Source organism: Zootoca vivipara, chromosome 1 (genome assembly GCF_963506605.1).
Source record: "Zootoca vivipara chromosome 1, rZooViv1.1, whole genome shotgun sequence".
NCBI classification, from domain to species: Eukaryota; Metazoa; Chordata; class Lepidosauria; order Squamata; family Lacertidae; genus Zootoca; species Zootoca vivipara.
In genome coordinates this window covers 41,324,549-41,352,066 of record NC_083276.1, presented here as the reverse complement: position 1 = coordinate 41,352,066, position 27,518 = coordinate 41,324,549, and the positions used below count along the sequence as shown (strand labels likewise).

Below are 27,518 nucleotides of genomic sequence, written 5' to 3'. Positions count from 1 at the left end.
CCATTTTGCTTTCTTGCATTTCCTTTTCCTTGGGATGGTTTTCGTTGCTGCCTCCTGTATAATGTTACGAGCCTCCATCCATAGTTCTTCAGGCACTCTGTCCACCAAATCTAAATCCTTAAACCTGTTCCTCACTTCCACTGTGTATTCATAAGGGATTTGATTCAGATTGTATCTTACTGGCCCAGTGGTTTTTCCTACTTTCTTCAGTTTAAGCTGGAATTTTGCTATAAGAAGCTGATGATCTGAGTTACAGTCAGCTCCAGGTCTTGTTTTTGCTGACTGTATAGAGCTTCTCCATCTTTGGCTGCAGAGAATATAATCAATCTGATTCCGATGCTGTCCATTTGGTGATATCCATGTGTAGAGTCGTCTCTTGTGTTGTTGGAAGAGAGTGTTTGTGATGACCAGCTTGTTCTCTTGACAGAACTCTATTAGCCTTTGCCCTGCTTCATTTTTAACTCCAAGGCCAAACTTGCCAGTTGTTCCTTTTATCTCTTGATTCCCTACTTTAGCATTCCAATCCCCTGTAATGAGAAGAACATCCTTCTTTGGTGTCATTTCTAGAAGGTGTTGTAGGTCTTCATAGAATTGGTCAATTTCACTTTCTTCAGCACCGGTAGTTGGTGCATAAACTTGGATTACTGTGATGTTAAAAGGTCTGCCTTGGATTCGTATCGAGATCATTCTGTCATTTTTGAGATTGCATCCCATTACAGCTTTTGCCACTCTTTTGTTGACTATGAGGGCCACTCCATTTCTACTACAGGATTCTTGCCCACAGTAGTAGATATGATAGTCACCCGAACTGAATTCGCCCATTCCCTTCCATTTTAGTTCACTGATGCCCAGGATGTCGATATTTATTCTTGTCATCTCATTTTTGACCACATCCAGCTTACCTCCACTCATGGTTCTTACATTCCAGGTTCCTATGCAATATTTTTCTTTACAGCATCGGACTTTCCTTTCGCTTCCAGGCATATCCGCAACTGAGCGTCCTTTCGGCTTTGGCCCAGCCGCTTCATCAGCTCTGAATCTACTTGTACTTGTCCTCCGCTCTTCCTCAGTAGCATGTTGGACGCCTTCCGACCTGAGGGGCTCATCTTCCAGCGTCATAACTTTTATATGCCTGTTGTCTTTGTCCATGGAGTTTTCTTGGCAGGGATACTGGAGTGGCTTGCCAGTTCCTTCTCCAGGTGGATCACGTTTAGTCAAAACTCTCCACTATGACCTGTCCATCTTGGGTGGCCCTGCATGGCATAGCTCATAGCTTCTCTGAGTTATTCAAGCCCCTTCGCCACGACAAGACATTGATCCATGAAGGGGTTGATAATGATAAAAGAACCCAATATTTTCCTCACCTTGGGGGGTGGGGATATTTCTCATAAGGAAAATTTGCACATTAGGCAGACTTGATATTTAACACCTAAACTGAATTTGTAACTTAGGAAATTGTGATTTACCATGAATTTTTTGGGGGGCTGGTAAATATTTGGGGAGGGGAAATGTTTTTGATTAAGTGCCAAAATGTACACAAGCTCACAGATACCAGCTATTACTGCTCTAACTCAACCCATTTTGCAGAGAAAAATAGTGCTTGAAAAGCCACACCACCTGCTTAATACAGATTCTTCTTTTGTCCAGATTTCACTGATTCCTTTTGCAAGGAAATCACATTTTGCCCTAAAAACCCAGTCTTACTTTATAAGAAGAGGTCTGCTGGATCATACTAAGGGCCCATTGAGTTTGTCATCTTCTTTCCAGGAATGGCCATCAAGATGCTTAGATGCTTTTGATCAGAGCCAGCATCAGTAACCTTGCATATCATTGTCCCAGGGCATTGTGGCAAATTTCAGTGGCAGCTGGAATCAGCCATCCAATGCTATTCAGTGTTGCTTTTGCCTACCTGGCCACCTCAACAGTGCCAGGGCTTACCAATAGAGGAAGTGGTTGACTGATTGAGGAGGGGGCCACTAGAAGTATTTACTCAGGATTTCCTCAAACCTGCAGCTGGCTCTGCTTTTGATCCTCCCTTCATTTAGAAGTGCTGCTCTTTCTGGTGGATATATTTGGATTTTGATCTTGTTAATGCTTCAGTAAACTACCCTTATTGTAGCATGCATTATATCTTACATGAAATTTCTGCTTTGGCCTTCAGATCTTAGCATAACACACACGCGCACACGTTTGTCAGTGTCAATATTATAGTATAAATATACGATTACATATAGAAGGCCACATACTTATCCAAATTTATATTTTTTCATTACAATTTTAAGTTAAAATGCTATCTGGCTATGTTTATTCAAAATAGGACACTGGGTACCTATCTTCTGTGACTTTAAAACAGTGCTAAATGTTTGATTGCTGTGGGTGATGAAGACCTTTGTCTTCCATCTTTTTCTTGGTTGAAAGAGAGAAGACAAAGAAGAAGAAGAAGAGTTTGGATTTGATATCCCGCTTTATCACTACCCAAAGGAGTCTCAAAGCGGCTAACATTCTCCTTTCCCTTCCTCCCCCACAACAAACACTCTGTGAGGTGAGTGGGGCTGAGAGACTTCAGAGAAGTTTGACTAGCCCAAGGTCACCCAGCAGCTGTATGTGGAGGAGCGGAGACGCCAACCCAGTTCCCCAGATTACGAGTCTACTGCTCTTAACCACTACACCACACTGGCTCTCAAGAGATCCCATGGTATGGCCAAAATTCCTTCTTTGGGAGGAACAACTACATATGAATTTCAATAAATAACAAGGCTATCACCTTGCTGAAACTAAGACCAAATGAGTCCCATGATGGAAGAATGGTGGAATATAAATGTAAAAAAGTAAAATCTGTACTATTAACCATATGTGTATCTGTTATCTGTTTTACTGACCATATGTGGAAATCCCCTAAAGCTCTTTCGTTTCATTAGGATGCCACTGTGGATGATGCAGTGTTGCGGAAAAAAGAACAAAAAGATGTCGAACTGGATAAGAAAATCATAGCTTTGCGGAAAAAGAACGAAGCCCTTATGCGAAGATATCACGTATGTTTGACTTCTTAGCTCAGTTTCGGGGCCTCCTTGGTGAACGTCTGAAGCCCTATACGCTGATAACTCTTTTTAAAAATTCAGTTTGTTGCATTCTTTGTTCAGCTGACACCAGTAGCTTGATGAGGCCGAAGTAAATTTATTCCCACCAGGATTGGAATTTCAAAATTATTATTCTGCATAACAGATCAGGCTGCCAGAATTAATAAGGAGCCTAAACCAAGGAACCTAAGGAACAGCAATCATGTTGGGGAATGGGGAGGAAGCCTATGGCCAATAACTTCTGCTTGGGCACTGTTGCAAGATACCCCCTCAATTATATAGACTTGAGGCCTATTCATACTTTGTTTGTCTCATGATTTCTAGTCACGGGTCCTATACTTTTTTTTTGTTCTGCCACTTTACCTGTGAAAACCAGCTGTTCACTGCTGAATGTCAATTGGGTTTTCAATTGGTACTTGTTCTGAATAGCAGTAAACATTAGGTTTTCCTGGGGAAAGTGGGGGCAGGACAAAGAAAACCCCTCTTGGACCCATGACTAGAATTGGCGGGACAAACCAAGTGTGGAAGGGCCTCCAAGGTGCCCCATAGGAGTCAGAATACAGTAGTACCTCGACTTACGAAGGCAATCCATTCTGCGGCGCTCTTCGGAAGTCGAAAACTTCAGAAGTTGAAGCGTCCATTTTACACATGCACAAAGCGCGATTTTGCACTTTGTGCATGCGCAGACTGCGCACGTGGCGAAAATACTTCCGGGTTAGTGGACTTCGAAAGTTGAAACCTTCGGAAGTCGAGGCATTCGTAAGTCGAGGTACCACTGTACTGTATGGTTTACCATCCATTGACATTTCTGGGTCAGATTAACCTGAGCTTTGGAGCGTGTTGTCATCAGTATGCTAATACCACCTCTATATTTCATTCAGGAAGTGTGAAATAGCAGTCTACCCTGAATCAATGTATTGAGACTGTGTTTGGGCATGCAGGATTTAAGAGATTGAAAATGAGACTGGAGACAGGCAATAATCTTTGCAAGAGTGGAGGCATCTTTCTTTTGAGGCCTCTTGGTCAATCAGATGATGCCAGAATATAAAACCTGTGAAACCTGTTTACCAGAGGTGAAAATAGTGTCTACATACCATTGTTGTTGTTTAGTCGTTTAGTCGTGTCCGACACTTTGTGACCCCATGGACCATAGCACGCCAGGCACTCCTGTCTTCCACTGCCTCCCGCAGTTTGGTCAAACTCATGTTCGTAGCTTCGAGAACACTGTCCAACCATCTCGTCCTCTGTCGTCCCCTTCTCCGTCCTCTGTCCATATCAAATAATAATAATAATAATAATAATAATAATAATAATAATAATAATTCCCATAGATCTCAGGGCGGTTCACAACATAAAATCATAAAATCACAATATGAGAAACAAAATACATAATAAAAACAAAAACAAAGACAACACAATAACCTTCCACAACACATTTTGAAAGGGCACTAGTAGATGTCAATCAGCCAAAGGTCTGGTTAAAGAGGAATGTTTTCTCCTGGCTACTAATAAAGACGCCAGCTGAACCTCCCTGAGGAGAGCATTCCACAAACAAGGAGCCACTACAGAAAAGGTCTGTTCTTATGTTGCCACCCTCTAGACCTCTCATCTAGGAGGCACATAAAGAAAGGCATAAGATGATGATCTTAGGGGTCCAGGTAGGTTCATATGGAGAGAGGTGGTCTTTAAAACTATCTTCAACTCTCTGAAGAAGAAGAAGAAATCACATGTCTCACTAAAGCCTTGGTAAATATAGTCATCACCTGGATGTTGCTATTGTCAAATATATTGGCAGCGGCAAATGTGTGCTGATGAATGTACAGTTTCTCATAGCTTCCCTATGTTTCTCCCTTTGTTTGAGATTGCTTTGTTTCTAGCTTTCCGCTTGTTGTAAGCTGATCTGATAGAGGAGCTGGCTGTCATTTTTGTAGGAAATAGAAGAGGACAGGAAGCGAGCAGAGCAGGAGGGAATGGCTGTCACTTCGAGGAAAGCCAGGCCAGACGGCCTCACCATCACCATCACCAAAGCCCATAATGTAAGCATTATCTCCCCTTCCTGCTAAGGAAGGATTTTTATACGTTCCATTCTTGCAAGGTTAGAGAGGTCTTAGCTGAGATGGATTATGAAATCAATATGTAATAAATATAGAGACCATCAGGCTTCAGGCTCTATCGGCTCTCGGAATGATTTACAGGTTCCTAAATGTAACAGTGGGATGCGGGTGGCGCTGTGGTCTAAACCACTGAGCCTAGGGCTTGCTGATCGGAAGGCTGGCGGTTTGAATCCCTGCGACGGTGTGAGCTCCCGTTGCTTGGTCCCAGCTCCTGCCAACCTAGCAGTTCAAAAGCACGTCAAAGTGAAAGTAGATAAATAGGTACCGCTCTGGCGGGAAGGTAAACAGTGTTTCCGTGCAGGGCTGTCTCTAGGCCCGGGTCCGGTGGTGCGGGGCACCAGGGGCGCCACTGCGCCCACTGAGAGGCACAGCGGAGGCTGCCCCAGGCGCGGCGGATGCAGCCCTAGGCCCCCCTCTCACCTGTTCAGGCCGCTCTCCGGAGGCGCACGGGCCTGGGGCCTCCTCTGCTGCGTGCAGGGGCATCGCAACAGGGGCGGGCAACGCCCCCTGGCCCAGGGCCAGCCCTGCGGCCAAGCTGGATGGCGCAGGGCGCCGGCCCTCCAGGCAGCAGCCACGCTGCGCCCGCCCGCCGCACTGGGAAACGGGGTGGGGCGGGGGGCACCGGAGGGATCCAGCAACAGGGCACGGGCATGCTTAAGACGGCCCTGTTTCCATGCTCTGCTCTGGTTTCGCCAGAAGCGGCTTAGTCATGCTGGCCACATGACCCAGAACAACTGTCTGTGGACAAACGTCGGCTCCCTTGGCCAGTAAAGCGAGATTAGCGCCGCAACCCCAGAGTCGTTCGCGACTGGACTTAAGTGTCAGGAGTCCTTTACCTTTACCTACGTAAATGTAACAGTAATACAGTATGTGCAAGTACATGTGTTTGGGGATGGCTCTCCATTGAGGAGTAAATTTAAACACCTCTGTGAACTATGGTTTAAAAATAATAATACAGTGGAACCTCGGTTTACGAATGCAATCTGTTCCACGAAGGCGTTCGTAAATGGAGGCATTTGCTCCCCGAAGGCACGCTTTTGCGCGTGTGCGAAGCACCAATAGAGCGCTTCTGAGCACGCGTGTGCTGCGCAGATAGCTTCTGCGTATGCGTGAGCTGCGCAGACGTGGGCTGCGCATCCGATGCCGCGGAACCCAGAAGTAAACACTTCCGGGTCTGCGGCATTCGTAAACGGAGGCGTTCATAAACAGAGGTAGTTGTAAACCGAGGTTCCACTCTAGAAGAAAATAGACTATGAAAGACTGGAGTGAGCCCAGCACACACTATTGCATCATCTATTTCTCATGAATAAAGATCCACACCATGACGACCCTATTGTTTTCCTAAACCTTTGACATTTCAGCCAAATGTCAGATTCATAATTGAAGAGATGCTTTTTCCCCTCGCCAGATTTATAGGTTGCCTAGCAAATTGGACAAAAGGACCAGCTATTTCTTTGGAAAGAATTTCTCAGTATATGTATCACTGGCAAAAAGTGTGCAGTCATAGAGCCCTCCTGACATTTTCATAGCCTCTTCTCCCCAGCTGTTGAGGGAAAAGAGAAAGGAAGGAGGTTAATATGGTAACATCCTGACCATTTCCTAGCTAAGTGTTTGTCCTGTTGGCAGGAGAAAAGAGTCGTGAGTGAGAAATGGGGAAGCAGCGGCCCTCCTGCCTCCAGTTTTGGGATCGGAAGTGAGGAGGAGGAAGATGACGAGGAATCTGATCACTTGTTTACATTCAGGATGGGGAAGAGGGTTCAGTTGGCTGTTACCATGGACAATAAAGCCAAGGTGAGTCCCTAGCTCATTTTTTAAAAGTGCTGAATCTATAGAGATGCCAGCAAATTCAGGTTGCAATGATGAAACACAAGTAAAAGTATTCCAGTTGAAACAGAGCAACATACATTCAGCAAAAAAGGTGGGTCCCACATTGTTAGTTAGCATAGTGAACGCTTTGCCCAAAAAATCCAATATAGTTCATGTGCAAGCAGGGTTTGAATTTGGTTCTCTAATATCCCAACCCAGCATGATCCACAAGGCCACCCAATAACGCATACCTGCCAAGTTGCGGCCTGAGAAATAAGGGACTGGACCGGAAGTAGCAGACCGGAAGTAGCGCTGCCGCCATTTTGGAACTGGGCGGAGCATGCTCAGAAGCGACTTTTGATGCTGCTCTGCCCTGTTCCAAAATGGCTGTCACACCAGAGTCGCACTGCAGCCATTTTGGAACTGGGCAAAGCAGCATCAAAAGTCGCTTCTGAGCATGCTCCGCCCAGTTCCAAAATGGCCACCGCGCCAGAATAAACTGGGGAAAAACGAAAAAATCCGTTTTTTCGGCTGGGGGCAGCTGGAAAAATGGGGGTTTCCCGGGGAATATGGGAGACTTGGCAGCTATGCCAATAAGAGTCACGGTAGGGCAGGTTTTGAATCTGGTTCCCCAACACTCCATTCCAGCAAGGCCACCCAGTGAGCTTCATCTGCGAGCAAATGTATTTACAATCCACACAGGATAATTTTACAGGGCTAATCAAACTTTTAATGAAGTCCATATTATTGCTTGCTGAGTAAGTCAGCATTCGGGTGGTAATCTTTGTTGGTTGCCCTACTAGAAAACAAGGTTGCCCTTCTGGAAGACAAGGTGCAGCAGCTTCAGGGGCGTGTATCTACGCTCCAGAGAATTAAAGAGCTGGAGCTTTTCTTGGATGCAGCAGAGCACACTGTCTGCACCAAGGAGGAGACAGGGGATCTCCCTGAGGAGGAGGTCAGTTCCCCAACACAGCAGCCAGATGTATGGAGGAACGTGACTCATAGAAGTAGAAGGCCCAGGGATCGCTCTGAGTGCTTAGAATTACACAACCGTTTTGAAGTGCTCATGGAAGACGAGGAACAGACTCCACCTGAGGATCTCTCCCTCATCACAGTTGATGAGGAATATGAAGACGAGCAACCAAGTCAGTCCTCTGGAAATATGCAGGTAACCTTGGAAGGGACAGCACATAGAAGAATCCCAACCAAGCCTATGAAGAGGCGTGTAGTGGTGATTGGGGATTCCCTACTGAGGGGTACAGAAGCAGTGATCTGTGGGCCTGACAAGATGTCTCGAGAGGTGTGCTGTCTACCTGGGGCCAAGATCAAAGATGTAACAGAACGGCTGCAAGGAATCATAAAACCCACCGACAAATACCCCTTCCTTTTGGTGCATGTGGGAACCAATGACACTGCAAGCCATAGCTTACAGAAGATCAAAAATGATTATGAGGCTCTGGGCAGGAAGTTGAAGCAATTAGATGCACAAATTGTCATCTCTTCTGTCCTCCCAGTTGAACGACATGGCCCAGGGAGAGAGGGAAAAATAGGGGAAGTGAACAACTGGCTTCGCAAATGGTGCAAACAGGAACGGTTTGGATTCCTAGATCACGGTCTGCAGTTTCTTGAAGATGGACTTCTGGCAAGTGATGGACTGCACCTCACAAAAGTTGGGAGGAATGTTTTTGCCACAAAACTCAAAAACCTCATCAGGAGGGCTTTAAACTGACTTATGTGGGGGAGGGAGACAGTGGTCCTGAAGGTAGGAGTCTATCAAATGCTGAAGATGATCATCCAAATGTCAAGGACCAAATGGAGCAAGCAGCATGCAGACCTAGTGGTGGGACGAAAATATCCTTAAATAAGAGACATGGGGGAATGATCAACGGTCTTCAATGTCTGTATACTAATGCACAGAGCATGGGAAATAAACAAGATGAACTTGAGCTCTTGGTACAGCAAACTAAATATGACATAATAGGCATCACTGAAACCTGGTGGGATGAGTCTCATGACTGGAATGTAGTAATAGAGGGATACAATCTATTTAAGAGAAATAGACCAAACAGGAAAGGAGGAGGAGTAGCTTTATATGTTAGGGATATGTATACCTGTGAAGAGATCCAGGATTTAAAACTTCAAAGCCAAATTGAGAGTATCTGGGTCAAAATTAAGGGAGAGAAAAACAACAGTGATCTCATTGTGGGAGTTTACTATAGATCCCCAAGCCAAACTGAGGACACAGATGATGCCTTCCTGGAACAGATGGCCAAGCATTCCAAAGGAAGTGAGATAGTAGTAATGGGGGATTTCAACTATCCTGATATTTGTTGGATGTCAAACTCAGCCAAGAGCATAAGGTCGAACAGATTCCTCACTGGCCTTGCAGACAACTTCATTGTCCAGAAAGTGGGAGAAGCAACAAGAGGATCAGCCATTTTAGATCTGGTCCTAACCAATAGTGATGACTTGGTTAGTGGGGTAGAAGTGGCAGGATCATTAGGTGGGAGTGACCATGCTCTTCTGGAGTTTATTATCCAGCGTAAAGGAGCAACCAAGCATACTAAGGTCCAAATTCTAGACTTTAAGAAAGCCGACTTCAGAAAACTTAGGGAAACGCTGGGTGAAATCCCATGGACAGTAATACTAAAAGGGAAGGGAGTTCATGATGGTTGGGAGTTTGTTAAAAGGGAGATATTAAAAGCACAACTTCAGGCAATACCAATGAGACGGAAACATGGAAGGTGCCTAAAGAAGCCAGGCTGGTTATCTAAAGAACTTTTGACTGAGTTAAGATTTAAAAGGGATATGTACAAAAAATGGAAAAGGGGGGAAATCTCCAGAGAGGAATTCAAACATATAGCCAGCACGTGTAGAGACAAAGTCAGAAAAGCTAAAGCACAGAATGAACTCAGGCTCGCCAGAGAGGTTAAAAGCAACAAAAAGGGCTTTTATGGGTATGTCCGTAGCAAAAGGAAAAACAAGGAAACAGTGGGGTCACTCAGAGGAGAAGATGGTGAAATGCAAACAGGGGACAGAGAAAGGGCAGAACTCCTCAATGCCTTCTTTGCCTCAGTCTTCTCCAAGAAAGAAAACAACGCCCGACCTGAAGAATATGGAGCAGATGATTCAGCAGGGGAAACACAGCCCAGAATAAGTAAGGAGGTAGTACAAGAATACTTGGCTAGTTTAGATGTATTCAAGTCTCCAGGGCCAGATGAACTACATCCAAGAGTATTAAAAGAACTGGCAGAGGTGATTTCAGAACCACTGGCAATAATCTTTGAAAATTCCTGGAGAACAGGCGAAGTTCCAGCAGACTGGAGGAGGGCAAATGTTGTCCCTATTTTCAAAAAGGGGAAAAGAGAGGACCCAAACAATTACCGCCCAGTCAGCCTGACATCAATACCAGGAAAGATTCTAGAGCAGATCATTAAGCAAACAGTCTGTGAGCACCTAGAAAGAAACTCTGTGATCACTAAAAGTCAGCATGGGTTCCTGAAAAATAAGTCATGTCAGACTAATCTGATCTCATTTTTTGACAGAATTACAAGCCTGGTAGATGAAGGGAACGCTGTGGATGTAGCCTATCTTGATTTCAGCAAGGCCTTTGACAAGGTGCCCCATGATATTCTTGTAAAGAAGCTGGTAAAATGTGGGCTAGACAATGCTACCATTCAGTGGATTTGTAGCTGGATTACTGACCGAACCCAAAGGGTGCTCATCAATGGCTCCTCCTCATCCTGGAGAGTAGTGACTAGTGGGGTGCCACAGGGTTCTGTCTTGGGCCCAGTCTTGTTCAACATCTTTATCAATGACTTGGATGATGGGCTTGAGGGAATCCTGAGCAAGTTTGCAGATGACACCAAGTTGGGAGGGGTGGCTAACACCCCAGAGGACAGGATCACACTTCAGAATGACCTTAACAGATTAGACAACTGGGCCAAAGCAAACAAGATGAATTTTAACAAGGAGAAATGTAAAGTACTACACTTGGGCAAAAAAAATGAAAGGCACAAATACAGGATGGGAGACACCTGGCTTGAGAGCAGTACATGTGAAAAGGATCTAGGAGTTTTGGTTGACCACAAACTTGACATGAGTCAGCAGTGTGATGCAGCAGCTAAAAAAGCCAATGCAATTCTGGGCTGCATCAATAGGAGTATAGCATCTAGATCAAGGGAAGTAATAGTACCACTGTATTCTGCTCTGGTCAGACCTCACCTGGAGTATTGTGTCCAGTTCTGGGCACCACAGTTCAAGAAGGATCCTGATAAGCTGGAACGTGTCCAGAAGAGGGCAACCAAAATGGTCAAAGGCCTGGAAACGATGCCTTATGAGGAACGGCTTAGGGAGCTGGGTATGTTTAGCCTGGAGAAGAGAAGGTTAAGGGGTGATATGATAACCATGTTCAAATATATAAAAGGATGTCATATAAAGGAGGGAGAAAGGTTGTTTTCTGCTGCTCCAGAGAAGCGGACACGGAGCAACGGATTCAAACTACAAGAAAGAAAATTCCACCTAAACATTAGGAAGAACTTCCTGACAGTAAGAGCTGTTCGGCAGTGGAATTTGCTGCCAAGGAGTGTGGTGGAGTCTCCTTCTTTGGAGGTCTTTAAGCAGAGGCTTGACAGCCATCTGTCAGGAATGCTTTGATGGTGTTTCCTGCTTGGCAGGGGGTTGGACTGGATGGCCCTTGTGGTCTCTTCCAACTCTATGATTCTATGATTCTATGATTCTATGATTCTAGAATGTTCCTCCTATACAACATATAGGCTTTAGCCAATTTTGAGTCATTGTCACAAATAGTAAATCTCCAGCAGTCGAAAAAGAAAGCAGCTTGCACTCAGATTGTAAGTGACCCTTCAGTCTTTTACTGCCTGATAGGATTGTAAATTCATTTCCACCACTTCAGAAAGCTCTCTAGACATCTTTGCGGACAGCTCGGTGACGACATCTGTTTCGTTCGCAGTGGCAGTCAAAACAACACATCACATTAGGCTGTGTTGACATACAAGCAGAGTGTAATATGAATCTCTTACAATAACATTAAAGAAGGCAATGGCAGATCCTTGACTTGACTTAAATACTGTCAGAATCAAGACCTCAAAGACAGGAAGAGGACATGGGGTTGATGCTTCGAAGCCCCAGTAGCAGGGCTCCCCCCCCCCCAGCCCCAGTTCTGACACCTCTAAGGTGGGCTCCATCACCATTATAAGAGAATGAGGGAGGTGTTCATGGTGAGTTCCGGCACCTCTTTTTCTAGAAAAATAGCCCTGGCCCCTGCCCAGCAGTATGAAAGCTTGAAATACAAGTCTTTTCTGTTCTTAGGCATTTCTAAAAAGAGCGTTTCCATGAGTGCTAATACAGGTTGAAGATGTCAGAAGCAAAGAGGGTTGGGGGCAGTATTTTACTAACAAGTCCCATTAGTGCAAGAATTTCTGCTTGTACAACAGGACTCCCCCCCCCCCCCGTCCCTTACCACTATCCACCTGAAATCTCTTCCAGAGGGTTGGGAAAACTCCTAGAACAGATTAAGGGAGTGTATGGGAGAGGAAACGGGGGGAAACATTCTGTTGCACAAGCATAAATTCTAAAAAAGCCTTAGCACTACATTGGATTCCACCCTTCATGTGTAGTCAGATTTTTTTCTTGCAGTTCAAATCCTGTTATTAATGTTGCATGCGGTAAATGTTGGTATGAAAATGTGTTTCAGTCATTTCTCTCATTCATTTTTATAAATTACTGCAAAGTGAGCCAGGTGGAATGATTCTCCTTTCCTGCCCTGGCATACTGTTCGGGGGTTCTCCCAACTCCCCTTGAGCCAATTTTGGGGTGCATGAGGGAGGAGGGAGCAGGAAGCCCTGCTGTGCTAGCAGAAGTCTTTGACATCATTAGTTGATTCTGTTACTCTGAGTCTATGCGTTCTAAGTAATCTGTGTGCTACCCTCAAAACATAGTGATATTTTCAATTACATGGAATAAAAGTTATATCATCTCTGCTACATTTTGCTTAGTCGTGCTGGTTTTCATCCAGGAAAACAATTCCCATGATGAGAATTTTTTGGCTCGGAAGCTAAGAAAATTAATCAACCCCAAAGGGAGTTAGCTGATCTTTACACAGCCCTCCTAAATGCTGACAAAAAATTAAGAGAACACTTCTTACTTTAGTCTTGATTAGTTTAGTGCAGGGTCCCCAAACTAAGGCCCGGGGGCCGGATGTGGCCCAATCGCAGAGCCGGCCCTACGTGCAGGCTGGGTGGCGCAGGGCACCATGGCGCCGGCCCGCCAGGAGGGCGCCGCGAGCTGCGCCCACCCGCTGGCCGACCGGTCCGCCGCGCAGCTGCGCCTGCCCGCCCGCCTGCCGCGCAGCAGCGCCTGTTGCACCCGCGCTGCGCCCGGCGCCCGGCGCCCACCTGCCCACCGCGCTGGGAAACGGGGTGGGAGGGCGCCGGAACGGGGCGGGAGGGCGCCGGAGGGATCCGACGCACCACGGCTCCGGGGGCGCTTAAGACGGCGCTGCCCAATCGCCTTCTAAATCCGGCCCGCATATGGTCCGGGAATCAGCATGTTTTTACATGAGTAGAATGTGTCTTTTTATTTAAAATGCATCTCTGGGTTATTTGTGGGGCATAGAATTCATTCATATTTTTTCCCAAAATATAGTCTGGCCCCCCACAAGGTCTGAGGGACAGTGGACCGGCCCCCTGCTGAAAAAGTTTGCTAACCCCTGATTTAGTGCAACAAAATTACAATGCTAACATACCTTATATTATCCACAAAGGTTCATTATCTTGAATTTCTGGCTGAAATATTTCTTTTCGGAATTAGATTGATTACAACTGGTAGCTATCAATGAATGGGATTTGCTATTTATTATACTTGTTTTTTCAGTGCCAAATAAGCATACTTACTCTAAATACGCACCTTTCTATACATACTGTACAGGGCAAGAAACAGCATACTCTGATTCTGCTTTTTCTAGGGAAAGCGGGTTGTGAGTGAAAAACGAGGATCAGAGTGTCTTGTGAGCCCAGGGGAGGCCCCAGACATCAGTGAAGAAGAGATTGATCAGTTGGTTGCTTTCCGCAGGGGAAGAAGGATGCAGATTGCTATTACAATGGACAACAAAGGCAGGGTGAGTATTTCCCCAAAGGGCTCCCTTTGGTTCCAGTTCTCTCCTTGGACTCAATCCCGTCGCCCAGCCCCAGTGTTAATACATGTTGCCAAGGCTGCTACCTCCTGATGCAGAGGTGCTTTTGGGAAGCAGAAAAATATTTGGAAACTTGCTTTCTGCTCCAATGCTGCAACAATCCACTTATGCAGCTACCTCTCTGATATCTTGTGGGGCGAACATGGAAATCTTGCTTACTGCAGCAGACTGAAAAGAGGATGGGGTGATGGAAAGGCTATAGTATGCAAACGCTCCCTCAGTCCATCTCTGGGGTCTCTCTCCCAGTGCAGTTGGGGAAAACTCTTTCCTGGCATGCTAGAGAGCTATTGCCCGTCAGAGATGACAGTACTGAGCTAGTTGGGCCAGTGGTCTGACTTGGTATAACTTAAGGCAGCTTCTTAAGGCCCTTCCAAACTGATTATATTTTTTTGGCAAGTGTCATCTGCAACATGTCATTGATGCAATAATAGTGCATTCGTGGTGTATTCATCCGGGGACGTCCATGCTTTGTTAGTTGTTAAGTGATGCTTCTTCAGCTGTGACATCTTGAGATAGCATGCAGTAACTGCGCTAGCGGAACTCAAGCAAGAGCTTTAGGTGCCAGTTTCTGACACCTTCAATGCGGCAGCTGTCTGCTCTGACTCGGAGTCTTCTACCAAGTGCACATTTAAGTAGCCAGTGAAGCAGGTAAGTCCCTTGAAATGGCTCTGGGAAACAGTCCCATCTTTGCCCTTCCCTAGGATATCATCATAGCACTGTCCATGGCCTCCTTAGGTAAATCAAGATGAATCACATCCTAAAGTTTATTTGTACAGTGGTACCTCGGGTTGCAGACACTTCAGGTTACAGACTCTGCTAACCCAGAAATAGTACCCCGGGTTAAGAATTTTACCTCAGGATGAGAACAGAAATTGGGTGGCGGCAGCGGCATGGTGGCAGCGGGGGCCCCCATTAGCTAAAGTGGTACCTCGGGTTAAGATCAGTTTCAGGTTAAGAATGGACCTCTGGAACGAATTAAGTTCTTAACCAGAGGTACCACTGTACTGATGACAGTGGGTGATGCTGAGATCTAAACCACTGAGCTTCTTGGGATTGCTGATTGGAAGGTCGGTGGTTTGAATCCGCACGACAGGTTGAGCTCCTGTTGCTCTGTCCCAGTTCCAGCCATAGCTGCCAAGTACCCCGTATTTCCCGGGAAACCTCCGTTTTTACTTACCGTTTCCCAGAGGTCTCCCATTCCAGCTCCTCTCCCATAAATTTCCCTCCCCCCCCCCTGTCGGTGGCCATTTTTCTGGTGCCGCTTTGCCCATCTATGGGCACCAGAAAATGGCTGGTGCCGGCGCCAGAAGTCACGCCGGCGCCAGAAGTCGCACCTACGCATGTCCGGAAGTACGTAGACGCAACTTCCGGTGTCACTTTGCCTATCTATGGGCACCGAAAATGACCGACGCCGACACCGGAAGTCGCGTCTACACACGTCCGGACATGCAGGATCAGCAGCTGCACGACACCGGAAGTTGCGTAGACGCGACTTCCGGTGCCAGCACCGGCCATTTTCAGTGCCCATAGATGGGCAAAGCGACACCGAAAGTTGCATCTACGCAACTTCCGGTGTCGTGCAGCTGCCGATCCTGGATTTCTCCGCCGGGTACTTGGCAGCTATGGTTCCTGCCAACCTAGCAGTTCAAAAGCACACCAGTATAAGTAGTTAAATACCGTGGCAGGAAGGTAAATGCCGTTTCCATGCACTCTGGCTTCTGTCATGGTGTTCCATTGCACCAGTAGCGGTTTAGTCATGCTGGCCACATGACCCAGAAAGCTGTCTGTGGACAAACACTAGCTCCCTTGGCCTGAAAAATGAGATGAGCATTGCACCCCATAGTCGCCTTTGACTGGCCTTAACCGTCCAGGGGTCCTTTTTACCTTTTATTGACCATTTTTGTATTGCACCCTTCCCCTGAAGAACTCATGGTGTGGTACACAGAGTTACCCTCAGAAAAAGCTCGGCATGTGAGTCAACAGGAGAGATGATGACTTACCCAAGCCTAACCAGTGAGCTTCATGGCTGAGTAGGGTGTCTGTCCCCGACACCCATTGAAACTCAATACAGCTCTCATAATTCATTCTACAACACTGGAAAGTGGAAATGTTGGCTGGGCCCACTGCAATATCAATTGACTTAAGATAAATCTGTCAAATTATGTGATCATCTAGGCCTCAGGCATAAAAGCAAAACATTTTATAGGAAAATGTTCAGTCCCTTGCATCTCTAGCCAGGACTGGCCTCTCCTCCTGCCCTCACTCGCATGTCAGTTAGGCTTAGAGGAAAAACACTTCTCATTTTTGCCAATGGGAGGTTTATCTTTAATTCTAATTGTCACACTGTGGGGAAGGGGCACAGTTCATTGGGATGGCAGCTGTGGAAGGGCTTCTGTCCTCGTGCACTGTGAGAGCAATTGGGATGTTGGGTAGAGAAAGAAGATTTTGGCCCTCCCAATCATTTGTATGTACCCCCCAAAAATTACTCCTGAGGGAATACAGCTCTTGACACAAAAACAGTTCTGTTACTTTTCACCTTTAAGTGAGAATATTTTAAGATCTTGAGGACAAAATCCTGATATTTATAAACAAAACAAATCTCTTTTTTTAATGTTACTACCTCTACACCAACAACAACAATTGTCTTTTATCAGGCCGCTGTTAGGCACAGGAACAGGAACAGGAATAATAATAATAATAATAATAATAATAATAATAATAATAATAATAGCACCCCTGTTTAGAAATTGCGCAACTAAGTACAGGGGAAAGTGATATAGGATTAAAAGGCGCAGAATCCAGTTTTTCAGAATGCCACTGATTCTAACCAAGAGGCAAGACTGTCTCCCTCAGAAGGACGTTGTCCAGCCACTATCTGAGGGCCCACTTCCTTGCGGCATCTTCTGAAGCGTGTGCTTCTGCGCTTTCTGGGCCAAGGTTTTTAAAAGCAGACTTTGGAGCCGAGCTCCAGCTGCCTCAAATAGATGGTGCCCGAGTGACATTCTGCTGACAGAGAAGAGGGTTAGCCCAAGAAGAGCACAAGCTGTGCGTCCTATTCAGTCTTCAGGCTGTAACTCAGCTGCCGGGCCTACACTCTGCCCCACGCCTGCGAGGACAGAAAAGAAAAGGCTGTTGACATGGTGAGCGGGGGGGCATGCGAGAGTTTTACAGCCCCAGATGGGCAAGGCTGTTTTCTCAGGCAAGATGGATGACGGGCCTGCAGGGAGCACATGGACACATTGAAGCAGAGAGTGTAAATCACGCTGGGAGAGGCGGCCGGCGCAGCCAGCTCAAGCCTCTCTCTCTCATGGTCTGCATTTCCCCAGAAACAGTGCGCCATTGTTCTCGGGCCCAGGCCCTGCGACGCCTCCCAGCGTGAAGTACACGCAGATTTGGGCCTGGAGTTTAAAGAGCTTTTAAACAGTACATTTGGCAGTAAATGCCTTTTTGTGTAAGGCTGCGAGTGACTCAGGGCTTTACAGACTTCGCCATACGGTTGAGGCATGTTAGATAAACACAGAGCTGGCAAAGAATGAAGAGGAGAGGAGGCACAAAAGTGGTTGGGAACGGGGGAAAGAGGGGGAGCTTTTTGTGAAATGTGCTCCGTTACTGAATAGCCTAAAGGTGATTTGTGTGGAAACTCTATCTTGCAGTTCGGTGCAAGCTCTTGGGAAATACAATGTCAGACCTTCCAAGTGCCTCTGTTTTCCAGGGATTTACAGAAGCCGTCCCTGCATGCCTCTGATGGGCCAGGTTTACATTGTAAATATACAGACATGTGGGGAATTTGTTCATGTGCAATGTAGCATGATGTTGCTAGGATGTAAACTGCAGTTGGCTAAGTAGGGCAACCCTTTCCATTCACTGAATATTTACACAGCACTTTTCCCCAAGTGCTGAAAACATTTCCCAAATGGAACTTTTCCATCTGCCTTAGTGATGGGAGAGTTTGAAATACGAACTCTCCCAGTGAGAAAAAAGGGCTGCAGCTCAGTGAGAGAGCTTCTGCTTTGTGTGCGGCAGGTCCCATGTTGAATCTCTGGGATCTTCAGGTGGCATTGAGAGATACCTCAGGCTGAAATCCTGGACAGCTGCTGCCAGTCAGTGTTAAGCTAATGCTAAGCTAGCGAGAGTATGGTAGAGGTGGCTAACCTGTAGCTAGGGATTTTGGAGAATTCTGTCAGGAAGAGAAACCAGGAGTGGAAATTGCCACAATTTGCATGTTCATTGGATGTCAGTGGGACAATGTTCACTATCACACCTACTCAAATTTAATTAAACAAACCACAGTCCCTGACCTTCAGATGTTATAGGGCAGTACAGTAGCTTGTTTAAAAGTGGAAATGTATGCTTCTCATTGACTCCTGTTTTGCATGCCAGAAAGCTGGGAGAATGGGAGAGCTTGTGACCCAGAGCTCAGGAAAACTTGTTCACACAGCAAGAAACAATGTTTTCCATTATGTTGATCTGACCCATAGTCAAATTATCTGGCTACGGCGGAAAGTCCATTTCCCCAACAACACAACATTGTATGCCTGGATCCTCACAACGAATGAATTGCAAACCAAGCAATTATTACGTGAAAAACTGATTGCCTGGAAGGGCCCCAAGGCTTACTGTTCCTTTGATGTGCTATGCCATGCTCTAACCCCGAGAGGGAGCTAAAGGAGTAGAACTGAAGCCAGTATTTGCACATTCCGTCTCCTAAAAGGGCACCATCAAAGAAAGAGCTCTGCCCATCCAATTTTTGAAAATCCAGAGAGATGACAAAGAGCAGGGCCAGAGTAAGAGCACATATAGCTTGAGTTGAATGCAAGGAATAAGGGACAGAGCTAAACATTGCCAGGAAATTGTATGTTTTGAGGAGTGATATGATGGATGTGAGAAAAGCGGCAGTACATAAATATTGAGAGGTGGTGGAATTCAGAGTAGGGTTTTTTAACCATTTTAACCCTTCCAGTCGGGATTCAGACCTCATCATGGGACTGAAACTGCCTTGGTCGCACTGGTCGATGATCTTCGGCAGGCTAGGGACAAAGGTGAGAGTGATTTCCTGGTTCTGCTGGATCTCTCAGCGGCTTTTGACACCATCGACCATAACATCCTTCTGGACCGTCTAGAGTGGTTGGGAGCTGGGGGCACTGTCATATAGAGTTCCGCTCCTTCCTCCTAGGCCGCGTTCAAAAAGTGGTGGTGGGGGATGAGTGCTCAGACCCCTGGGCTCTCACTTGTGGGGTGCCTCAGGGCTCTGTCCTCTCCCCCATGCTTTTTAACATCTACATGCAGCCGCTGGGAGAGATCATCAGGGGGTTTGGGCTGGGTGTTCATCAGTATGCGGATGATACCCAGCTCTACCTCTCTTTCAAATCAGAGCCAGTGAAGGCGGTGAAGGTCCTGTGTGAGTGCCTGGAGGCGGTTGGAGGATGGATGGCGGCTAACAGATTGAGGTTGAATCCTGACAAGACAGAAGTACTGTTTGTGGGGGACAGGAGGCGGGCAGGTGTGGAGGACTCCCTGGTCCTGAATGGGGTAACTGTGCCCCTGAAGGACCAGGTGCGCAGCCTGGGAGTCATTCTGGACTCACAGCTGTCTATGGAGGCGCAGGTCAATTCTGTTTCCAGGGCAGCTGTCTATTAGCTCCATCTGGTACGTAGGCTGAGATCCTACTTGCCTGCAGACGGTCTCACCGGAGTGGTGCATGCTCTGGTTATCTCCCGCTTGGACTACTGCAATGTGCTCTACGTGGGGCTACCTTTGAAGGTGACCCGGAAACTACAACTAATCCAGAATGCGGCAGCTAGACTGGTGACTGGGAGCGGCCGCCGAGACCACATAACACCGGTCTTGAAAGATCTACATTGGCTCCCAGTAAGTTTCCGAGCACAGTTCAAAGTATTGGTGCTGACCTTTAAAGCCCTAAATGGCCTCGGTCCAGTATACCTGAAGGTGCATCTCCACCCCCATCATTCTGCCCGGACACTGAGGTCCAGTACTGAGGGCCTTCTGGCGGTTCCCTCGTTGCGAGAAGACAAGTTGCAGGGAACCAGGCAGAGGGCCTTCTTGGTGGTGGCACCCGCCCTGTGGAACGTCCTCCCATCAGATGTCAAGGAAAAAAACAGCTACCAGATTTTTAGAAGACATCTGAAGGCAGCCCTGTTTAGGGAGGCTTTTAATGTTTAATAGATTTTTTTATTTTATTTTTCTGTTGTAAGCCGCCCAGAGTGGCTGGAGAAACCCAGCCAGATGGGCGGGGTATAAATAATAAATTATTATTATTATTATTATTATTATTATTATTATTATTATTATTATTATTATCATCCAGCCATTCTGTAAAAAAAATCTAATTTGGTTTGTTTTTATTAAGTATAGCAAATATACCAAAATCAAAACAATATATTCAAAATCATATTAATCCTTCAAAGTAAAAATTGATTAAAAAATAAGAATCCTTTTTAAGAGCCAATGCCTTAAACGGCCTGATATGGGGAGGAGTTGGAGTCTTGGCTGCTCAGCGTAAAGCAAGCAAGCAGTGTGGAGCTTCACCTTAGGCAGAGTGCCCTGGCATCTTAATGCCACCGCAGAAAAGGTCGTGGCCTTGTTGCCTACCTGCCATACTTTGGAAGGCCATCAAAGGAAGGCCTAGCGCAGGGATGGTAAACCTCACACCTGGGAACCAAATGCTGCCCTCCAAGCCTCTCTCTCTTGGGAATCTGCCCTTGGGATTCTCCCCAGGCCATACCCACCTCCCACTCAGCAACACCCATCACTGGCTCTGTTTTGCATTCTCCCTGAGTGTTTCTGGCCTGGCTGGAATCTGCCCTTGAACTCTGATAATGCTTCCTTATTGCTTGCCTAGACGGGGGGATAGAGAGGGCTGGGTATGCAGAAATGAGCCTACCCTCTCTTCACTCTGGCCCTGCCTGCCAGTGACATGTGAAATCCAGACGGGCCCGGCTCTAGGGGTAGTCTCGGCGGCGCAGGGTGCCAGGGCGCCGGGCCGGCAGGAGGGCGCTGTGCAGCAAAGCCGCGTGGAAGCCATGCTGCGCGCTGCCCCCGCCCACCAGGGCGGGGGCGCCAGAGCGATCTCCGCGCCACGGTGCCACGGCGCCCGACCGGCTTGAGATGGCCCTGAATCCAGAAGATTGGCCTGAAGGAAATACAGCCCTCAGGTTGAAAATAGCTTCCTATCTATGGCCTAGGCTAGGGTTTGGGCTAATTCATATGTGTGGGTGCTTCTTGCGATACTCTTAAGATCCCAGTTCATCTTCACAGCAACACTTTAGTGTAGCTTAGGCTACTGAGTTGTCCAAGGGCTGAGGAGGATCCTGGCTCACCAAGAGCAAGTGTATGTGGGGTTTAGTGCTATTTCCCTTAAAATATATCCCTTGCGATTGCCAGCGGGTACATGTACCCTCCTCAAACCAGCGCACTGCAGAAGGTTCCTGGTATTTGATATCAGCCTCTTTCTGCTTCAGTGGAGACTAAATGGAATTGCAATATCATTTCCCTCTCCCATACATGACAGTAAAGCAAATCCCCATGGTCTAAGAAGGAGAAACCTTATTACTATCATAGCCTGCCCTTCTGCCCAGTGCCCAATATTTTCCCTGGCACCAATATCCCAGTTGTCAGCAGAGAGTTGAGTAATATCTCTCTCTCTCTCTCTCTCTCTCTCTCTCTCTCTCTCTCTCTCTCTCTCTCTCTCTCTCTGGGTCTTCTAGTATTGGGTTTCCTTGGAGACCTCTCTGTACTATGCCCCCTCTTTCATTTTGGTAATAGCTGCATTTAACAGGCTGCTGTTTTATGCAACAGTGCATTTAAGTTTCAGAGTAGTGTATCCAGATCCAGTGAAGCATAATGGTTAATTAGTATGCAGCAAATCATCTTTAAATTGGACGTCTATGGTTTGTGGACTGTTTGAATTGCTTTTTTATTAACAGTGTATAGAGAGATCATATATCATGAGTTAATACGCTTCCTGTCTAAAGAGGTAAGTGCCACATCATGATTGTAGGAATGAAATGAAATTGGGGTCAGATGACAAATGGAGTAAATGGAGGCGAGTCCTTCTGAGCCACCCGATATTTTCAAAGTTTTCACTTTTTTTGGGGGGTGGGAAATCAAGGGGGGGATGGAGGGGTGAAGGACAAAGAGATAATTAAGCAAACTTTACTTTTTACTAGCTCAGTAGTAGGGGAAGGGATATAGCTCAGTGGCAGAGCAAATGCTTTGCAAGCAGAATATCTCAGTCTCAGTCTCCGACATCTCCAGGTAAGGGTGGCAAAAATTATTGTCTGAAATCATGGAGACCCATTGCTAGACAGTGTAGTGTAGAGACAATAAAGAAGTAGAGGTGCTTTTAGACTGTCACTATTTTGGAGTGGGAGCCAATCACATACTGGCAAATTCAACTTGTGTAATAATAAACAAGAGGCCTTGAGCAACATACCTGCTTCCCCAAAAGATCGGACTTTTTGTGATAAGGGAAGTTATGGGAAAATGCATGGGAAAGTGTGAGAGAACATTATGACACAACAACCATCTAACCTATACTGTATAACAAAGATGATTGCCTTGTGGGAAGAGTCTCATAAGTGAAAATAATAATAATGAAATTTAATGACCATTTGTTCTGATACGTTTGCAGGGTGGTTAGATTACTTCAAGGTATAAGGGTTATTCCACCCTTTGGCTGTGTTTTCCTATCGCTTTCCCTTTCACCAAAAACTCCCAGTCAGCTACAATTGCAGAACCTGAAGTTGCAGGTATTTGAGTGAAGCCCATGTCAATAGAGATTAAGCACTTAAAGGGGGGGCATGTCACCTTGGCTTTATTGCCCATGGTAGCAGCCAACTGAATCCTGTTCCCTATCCTGGATGTAAACAAGTGACTGGCTTTCTCAGCATCTTCTTCCTCTTCACTTCCAGTCTCACAGCTGGAGGCAGTAGAACGCTTCACCATCTCTTTTTGTTTTAATGACCCTGAACAATTTAGTATAATCAGCAAACCTGGCCACCTCACTGCTCATCCCTAACTCAATATTGTTTATGAACAAGTTAAAAACACAGGTCTCAATAACAATTCTTTACTTTCTGCACCCCTCCATTTGAAGAACTAGTTGTTTATTACTACTCTCTCCTTCCCGCTACATTACCAATTCCATATATTTCCAGTTCACTCTGCTGTTAAAGGCACAGGAGGAGAAACAGGTAAAAAGATGGCAACCTTCAGTACTGGATAGAGGTGGGGAACAATTCCTCCCCTTAAATCACAGCATTTGTGTGTGTATTCTATTGCACTTCATGTATTTCTGCTGTAAAAAATAGACAAATTCTGCAATAAAATGGACAAGCATGTAACGTAAACTATCTTTGGTGAAATGTGCTATCTTGAGACATAAACAGAAAAAAGGAATGTTAGATGCGACACTGAAATGGGGTTTCTGCCTTGTTATTACTGTGCCTGTCTCTGTGACAGTTTGATGTTCAACTAAAAAAAGGCCCCAAGCAATTAGCAGGAATAAAGGTTGCTCATTCAAGCTCAGACTTGCCTTCTCAGCATCCTCTGTTTCTTTGAACTGCTCCAGGGAATTGTCTTCTTTGTATTTTACTCTTCTCTTCATGTTTAAAGCTCAGGAGAACTACTGACTCTGTACTCTCATGTAGCTTTCAAAAGCTACCACTTTCAGATGTTGCAAAATCAGCTCAGGAATACTTTTATGTCAGGAGCCTTGAATCAGCCCAATATTATTTCACTAGGCACAGGGCAGGGAGTGTGGGGCTGTATTTCTCCATGGGACAAGCCTTACTATCCACAGTCATTCATCTCTTCTGTGAACATATCCAGAATTAAATCATGCCCGACAGCTGTCTGTCATGTTTGGGAGGATATTACATGATATTTGCTCGTTTGTCTTTACCACTACGGAGAAATTGAAGGAGGAACTATCCCCAGCTTGCATTTACTGAAATATCAGGATTGTAGGGGTGGACCCTTGCAGGGTAAATTCTCCCTTCAAATCCCATGGGAAGTGGCTGTAGCTCAGTGGTAGGGCATTTGCATTGCACATAGATGGTGTTAAGTCCAAACCCTGCATCTTCAGGCAGGACTGGGAGAGATCCCCATATGAAAAGCTAGAGACAAATCAATACACCAGCGCTTTCTCAATCTCGTGTGCCCAGATGTTGTGGGATTACCACTGGCGGAGGAAGAGGAGTGCGGGGGGAGCGCCCTGCCCCCGGCAGCGCGATCCTGGTGGGGTTCCATCGTGGCTGCCCCCCCGCCCACGCTGGGTGCCCCACCCCCACATGCGGCACATCCACCCCCAGAACGCATGCCCCACCCCCAGGATGTGCACCTCGCCCCTGTGGGCAGCGCCCCCGGGACATGACCAGCCCGGCCCCCACCTGCTCTCCGCCACCCCCTGGTGCCGGAGCTCCGCCACTGGGGACTACAACTCCTACCATCCCTAGGAGGATGGGAGTTGTAGTCCAACAACATCTGGGGACCCGAGGTTGAGAAAGGCTGCAGTTGACAATACTGAGCTAGATGGAGCAATGGTCCGACTCAGTATAAGACAGCTTACTATGTTCCCCAAACTGGTCTAGAGCCCCACTGGTGGGGGGAATTCTAAGATGAAGAGGGGACTTCTGTTTTTGGAAACCTTTAAAACACACATACACACACAAACACACACACACACAAAACCTCTTTGCTTATAAAGTGGTGTTTTGCCTCTGAAAGTTGGGCTATATTTGCATCTGCATCCATAAATTAGCATATGCAAATTTTATGCAAATTTCTGTCATGGGCCTCCCTGAACGTGAACAAAATGTACAAAACCCCATTTAAATAAAATAAATAAACCAGGATGGGTGAGACAAACTGGCTTTATCCTCTTTTTTCCTACAACTGTTGCCCTATAGTTGCGTGCGTGTTTAAACCCAACCAGTCACTTTCTATCACTCAGGATGCTTCCAGATGGGATGAATTGTGGGGTGGATGCTTCTCATGCATGCAGGGTTGCTGTTGTTTTTGTGGTATCTGCACAATGTTGTTCTTCTTTCTGGGAAAAATTTGAAACTGTTGGCAATGTCCCTTTTCTGATACCTCAAAGATCTGCTTACAGCAGGGGTGTCAAACTCAAATTCATCGGGGGCTGCATCAGAAGTTTGGTCACCCTCAAAGGGCCGGTTGTATCTGTAGGACTATGTGTCCACTCTTTATTATCATAAATTATTGTCACTGCATTCAATTATTACTGTTTTTTGTAATAATGTAAGTAATAACTAGCTCTGAAAGCAGAAACATGGTCAGAATAATGGCAAGTAGATATTCAAATGTACAATTATTGTACAATTTATTGAAAAATGATTTTTGGTAACTGCACTGGGTGGTGGAGGCTCGCTAGGGTTTCATGCAGGACCTTTGCAGAGCTACTAGTACCTGGAGATGCTGGGGTCCTTCTGCATGCAGGACAGATGTTCTGCCAGTGAGCCACCACCCTTCACCAAAGGGACTGGCTGAGGTTGACTCACTGGAGCTGCTCTCCTGGTTCCAGGGTTTAAGGGCCAGAAGTATAAAGCAGCATCCTATGTTTCTGAGGAGAGGGAGAGGGAGAGGGAAGGGGAGGGGAGGGAGGGAGGGAGGAAGAAAAGAGGGAGTGGGAGGGAGAGAGGAAGGAAGGAAAGAGGGGAGAGAAAGAAGAGTAGGAAATAAGGAAGGGAATAAAGAAGGAAAGAAAAAGAAAGAGGGAGAGAAGACGGAAAGGGAGAAATAAGGAAGGAAGTAGAGGGAAAGAAAGAATAAGAATGAGGGAGAGGAAGAAAGATGGGAAGGACAGAAGGAAGAAAGGAAGGAAGTAAGGAAGAAAGAAAGAAAGAAAGGAGGGAGAGAGGAAGGAAAGGTGAGAGAAAGAAGAGTAGGAAAGAAAGAATAAAGAGGGAAAGAAAAAGAAAGAGGGAGAGAAGACAGAGATAAAGAAGGAAGGAAGGAGAGGGAAAGAAAGAATAAGAACGAGAGAGAAGAAGAAAGAAAGGGAAGGGGGGGTCGCCGCCTTGATTCAGCGCCATAAAAGAGCGCGAAGGGACCCAGGGGCAAAAAGCATTTCACGTGCAGCGTGAGGCAGCGTGTGTCCGTTTTAGGAGAAGTGCGTAAAGCCTCAGAGTTGCACGTTCGTGAGGCTGAGCCGCGGCAGGAGGAGGAGGAGGTGAGGCAAGAGGAGGAGGAGGCGGCTTGCCGGGTCGGTGCCTGGCAGCGCCGTGCGGAGAGTCCCGAGCCTCTGGGACGCAGCAGTGCTCTGTAGCACTTTGAATCCTCCTCCTCCTCCTCCTCCACGCGGCGCTGCTGGGTGCTTTGTCTGTGCTTCAGCAGCAGCAGCAGCAGCCGTTTCCAGGCGCCGAGCCGTGGCAGGAGGAGGATTCAAAGTGCTACAGAGCACTGCTGCGTCCCAGAGGCTCGGGACTCTCCGTGCGGCGCTGCTCCGGCCGCCTTTCTACCCCCCCCGGCCCCAGCTGTTTGTTGGCGCTTTGTCGGCGCGGCGCTACAGCAGCAAGGTCCCGCTGCTGGGTCCCGCTGGCTGGGGCGCTCGGTGGGCCACATGACGAGGTCTGGCGGGCCGGATTTGGCCCCCGGGCCTTGTGTTTGACACCCGTGGCTTACAGCATTAAATCCCTGTCTGAAAACACTCCAACCACGATACTTTTAAATGGAGTTCATACCTGCTCTCCTGTGTGCATGATGATGTACTTAGTGTCAGCTCCTATCGCATTGGTTTGCCTATCTGCACAGCCAGTCTGGGTCAATTTTGTGATGTTTGGCTATGCAGTGTTGAATGTTATCTGTTAACTCTGTTCCATCCTGTTTTCCCCTTGTTCTTGTTATTTTTAAAACCAATTCACAAACCAAGAACTTATACATTGACCGCTAATAATGAACCATATGTTGCAGACATTACTGCAGATATATTATTCTGTTTTTGTGATATACAAATGACATGCGGAAACTTGGTCTATTAATTTGCATCATTTATTATCCTTGTTTATAAAACCCAATAAAAAAGTTATGTTATAAGAAGAAGAAGGTAGGATTCAGGTAGGGGTGGATGACGATTTGGAGATCTTGAGTTCGCTTTTGCTTTTCACTCCTTCAGAAAGTGGTGGACTCTCCTTCCTTGGAGGTTGTTAAGCAGAGGTTGGGTGGCCATGTGTCATAGATACTTTAGTTGAGATTTCTGCATTGCAGGGGGTTGGACTGGATGACCCTTAGGAACCCTTTCCAACTCTACAATTCTATGATTGTCTGATT

General features: G+C 46.5%; 1 protein-coding gene across 1 annotated transcript in view; it reads left to right on the top strand.

Moving 5' to 3' along the window:
* CCDC9B (coiled-coil domain containing 9B) overlaps window positions 1-27,518 on the top strand; it is a 70,348-nt gene that overhangs the window by 7,748 nt on the left and 35,082 nt on the right. Inside the window, exons 2-5 of the mRNA XM_035111128.2 lie at window positions 2,919-3,032; window positions 5,009-5,113; window positions 6,818-6,982; window positions 13,983-14,135. Of these exons, the coding sequence (XP_034967019.2) occupies window positions 2,919-3,032; window positions 5,009-5,113; window positions 6,818-6,982; window positions 13,983-14,135 (537 nt within the window). The remainder of the gene's footprint in view (window positions 1-2,918; window positions 3,033-5,008; window positions 5,114-6,817; window positions 6,983-13,982; window positions 14,136-27,518) is intronic.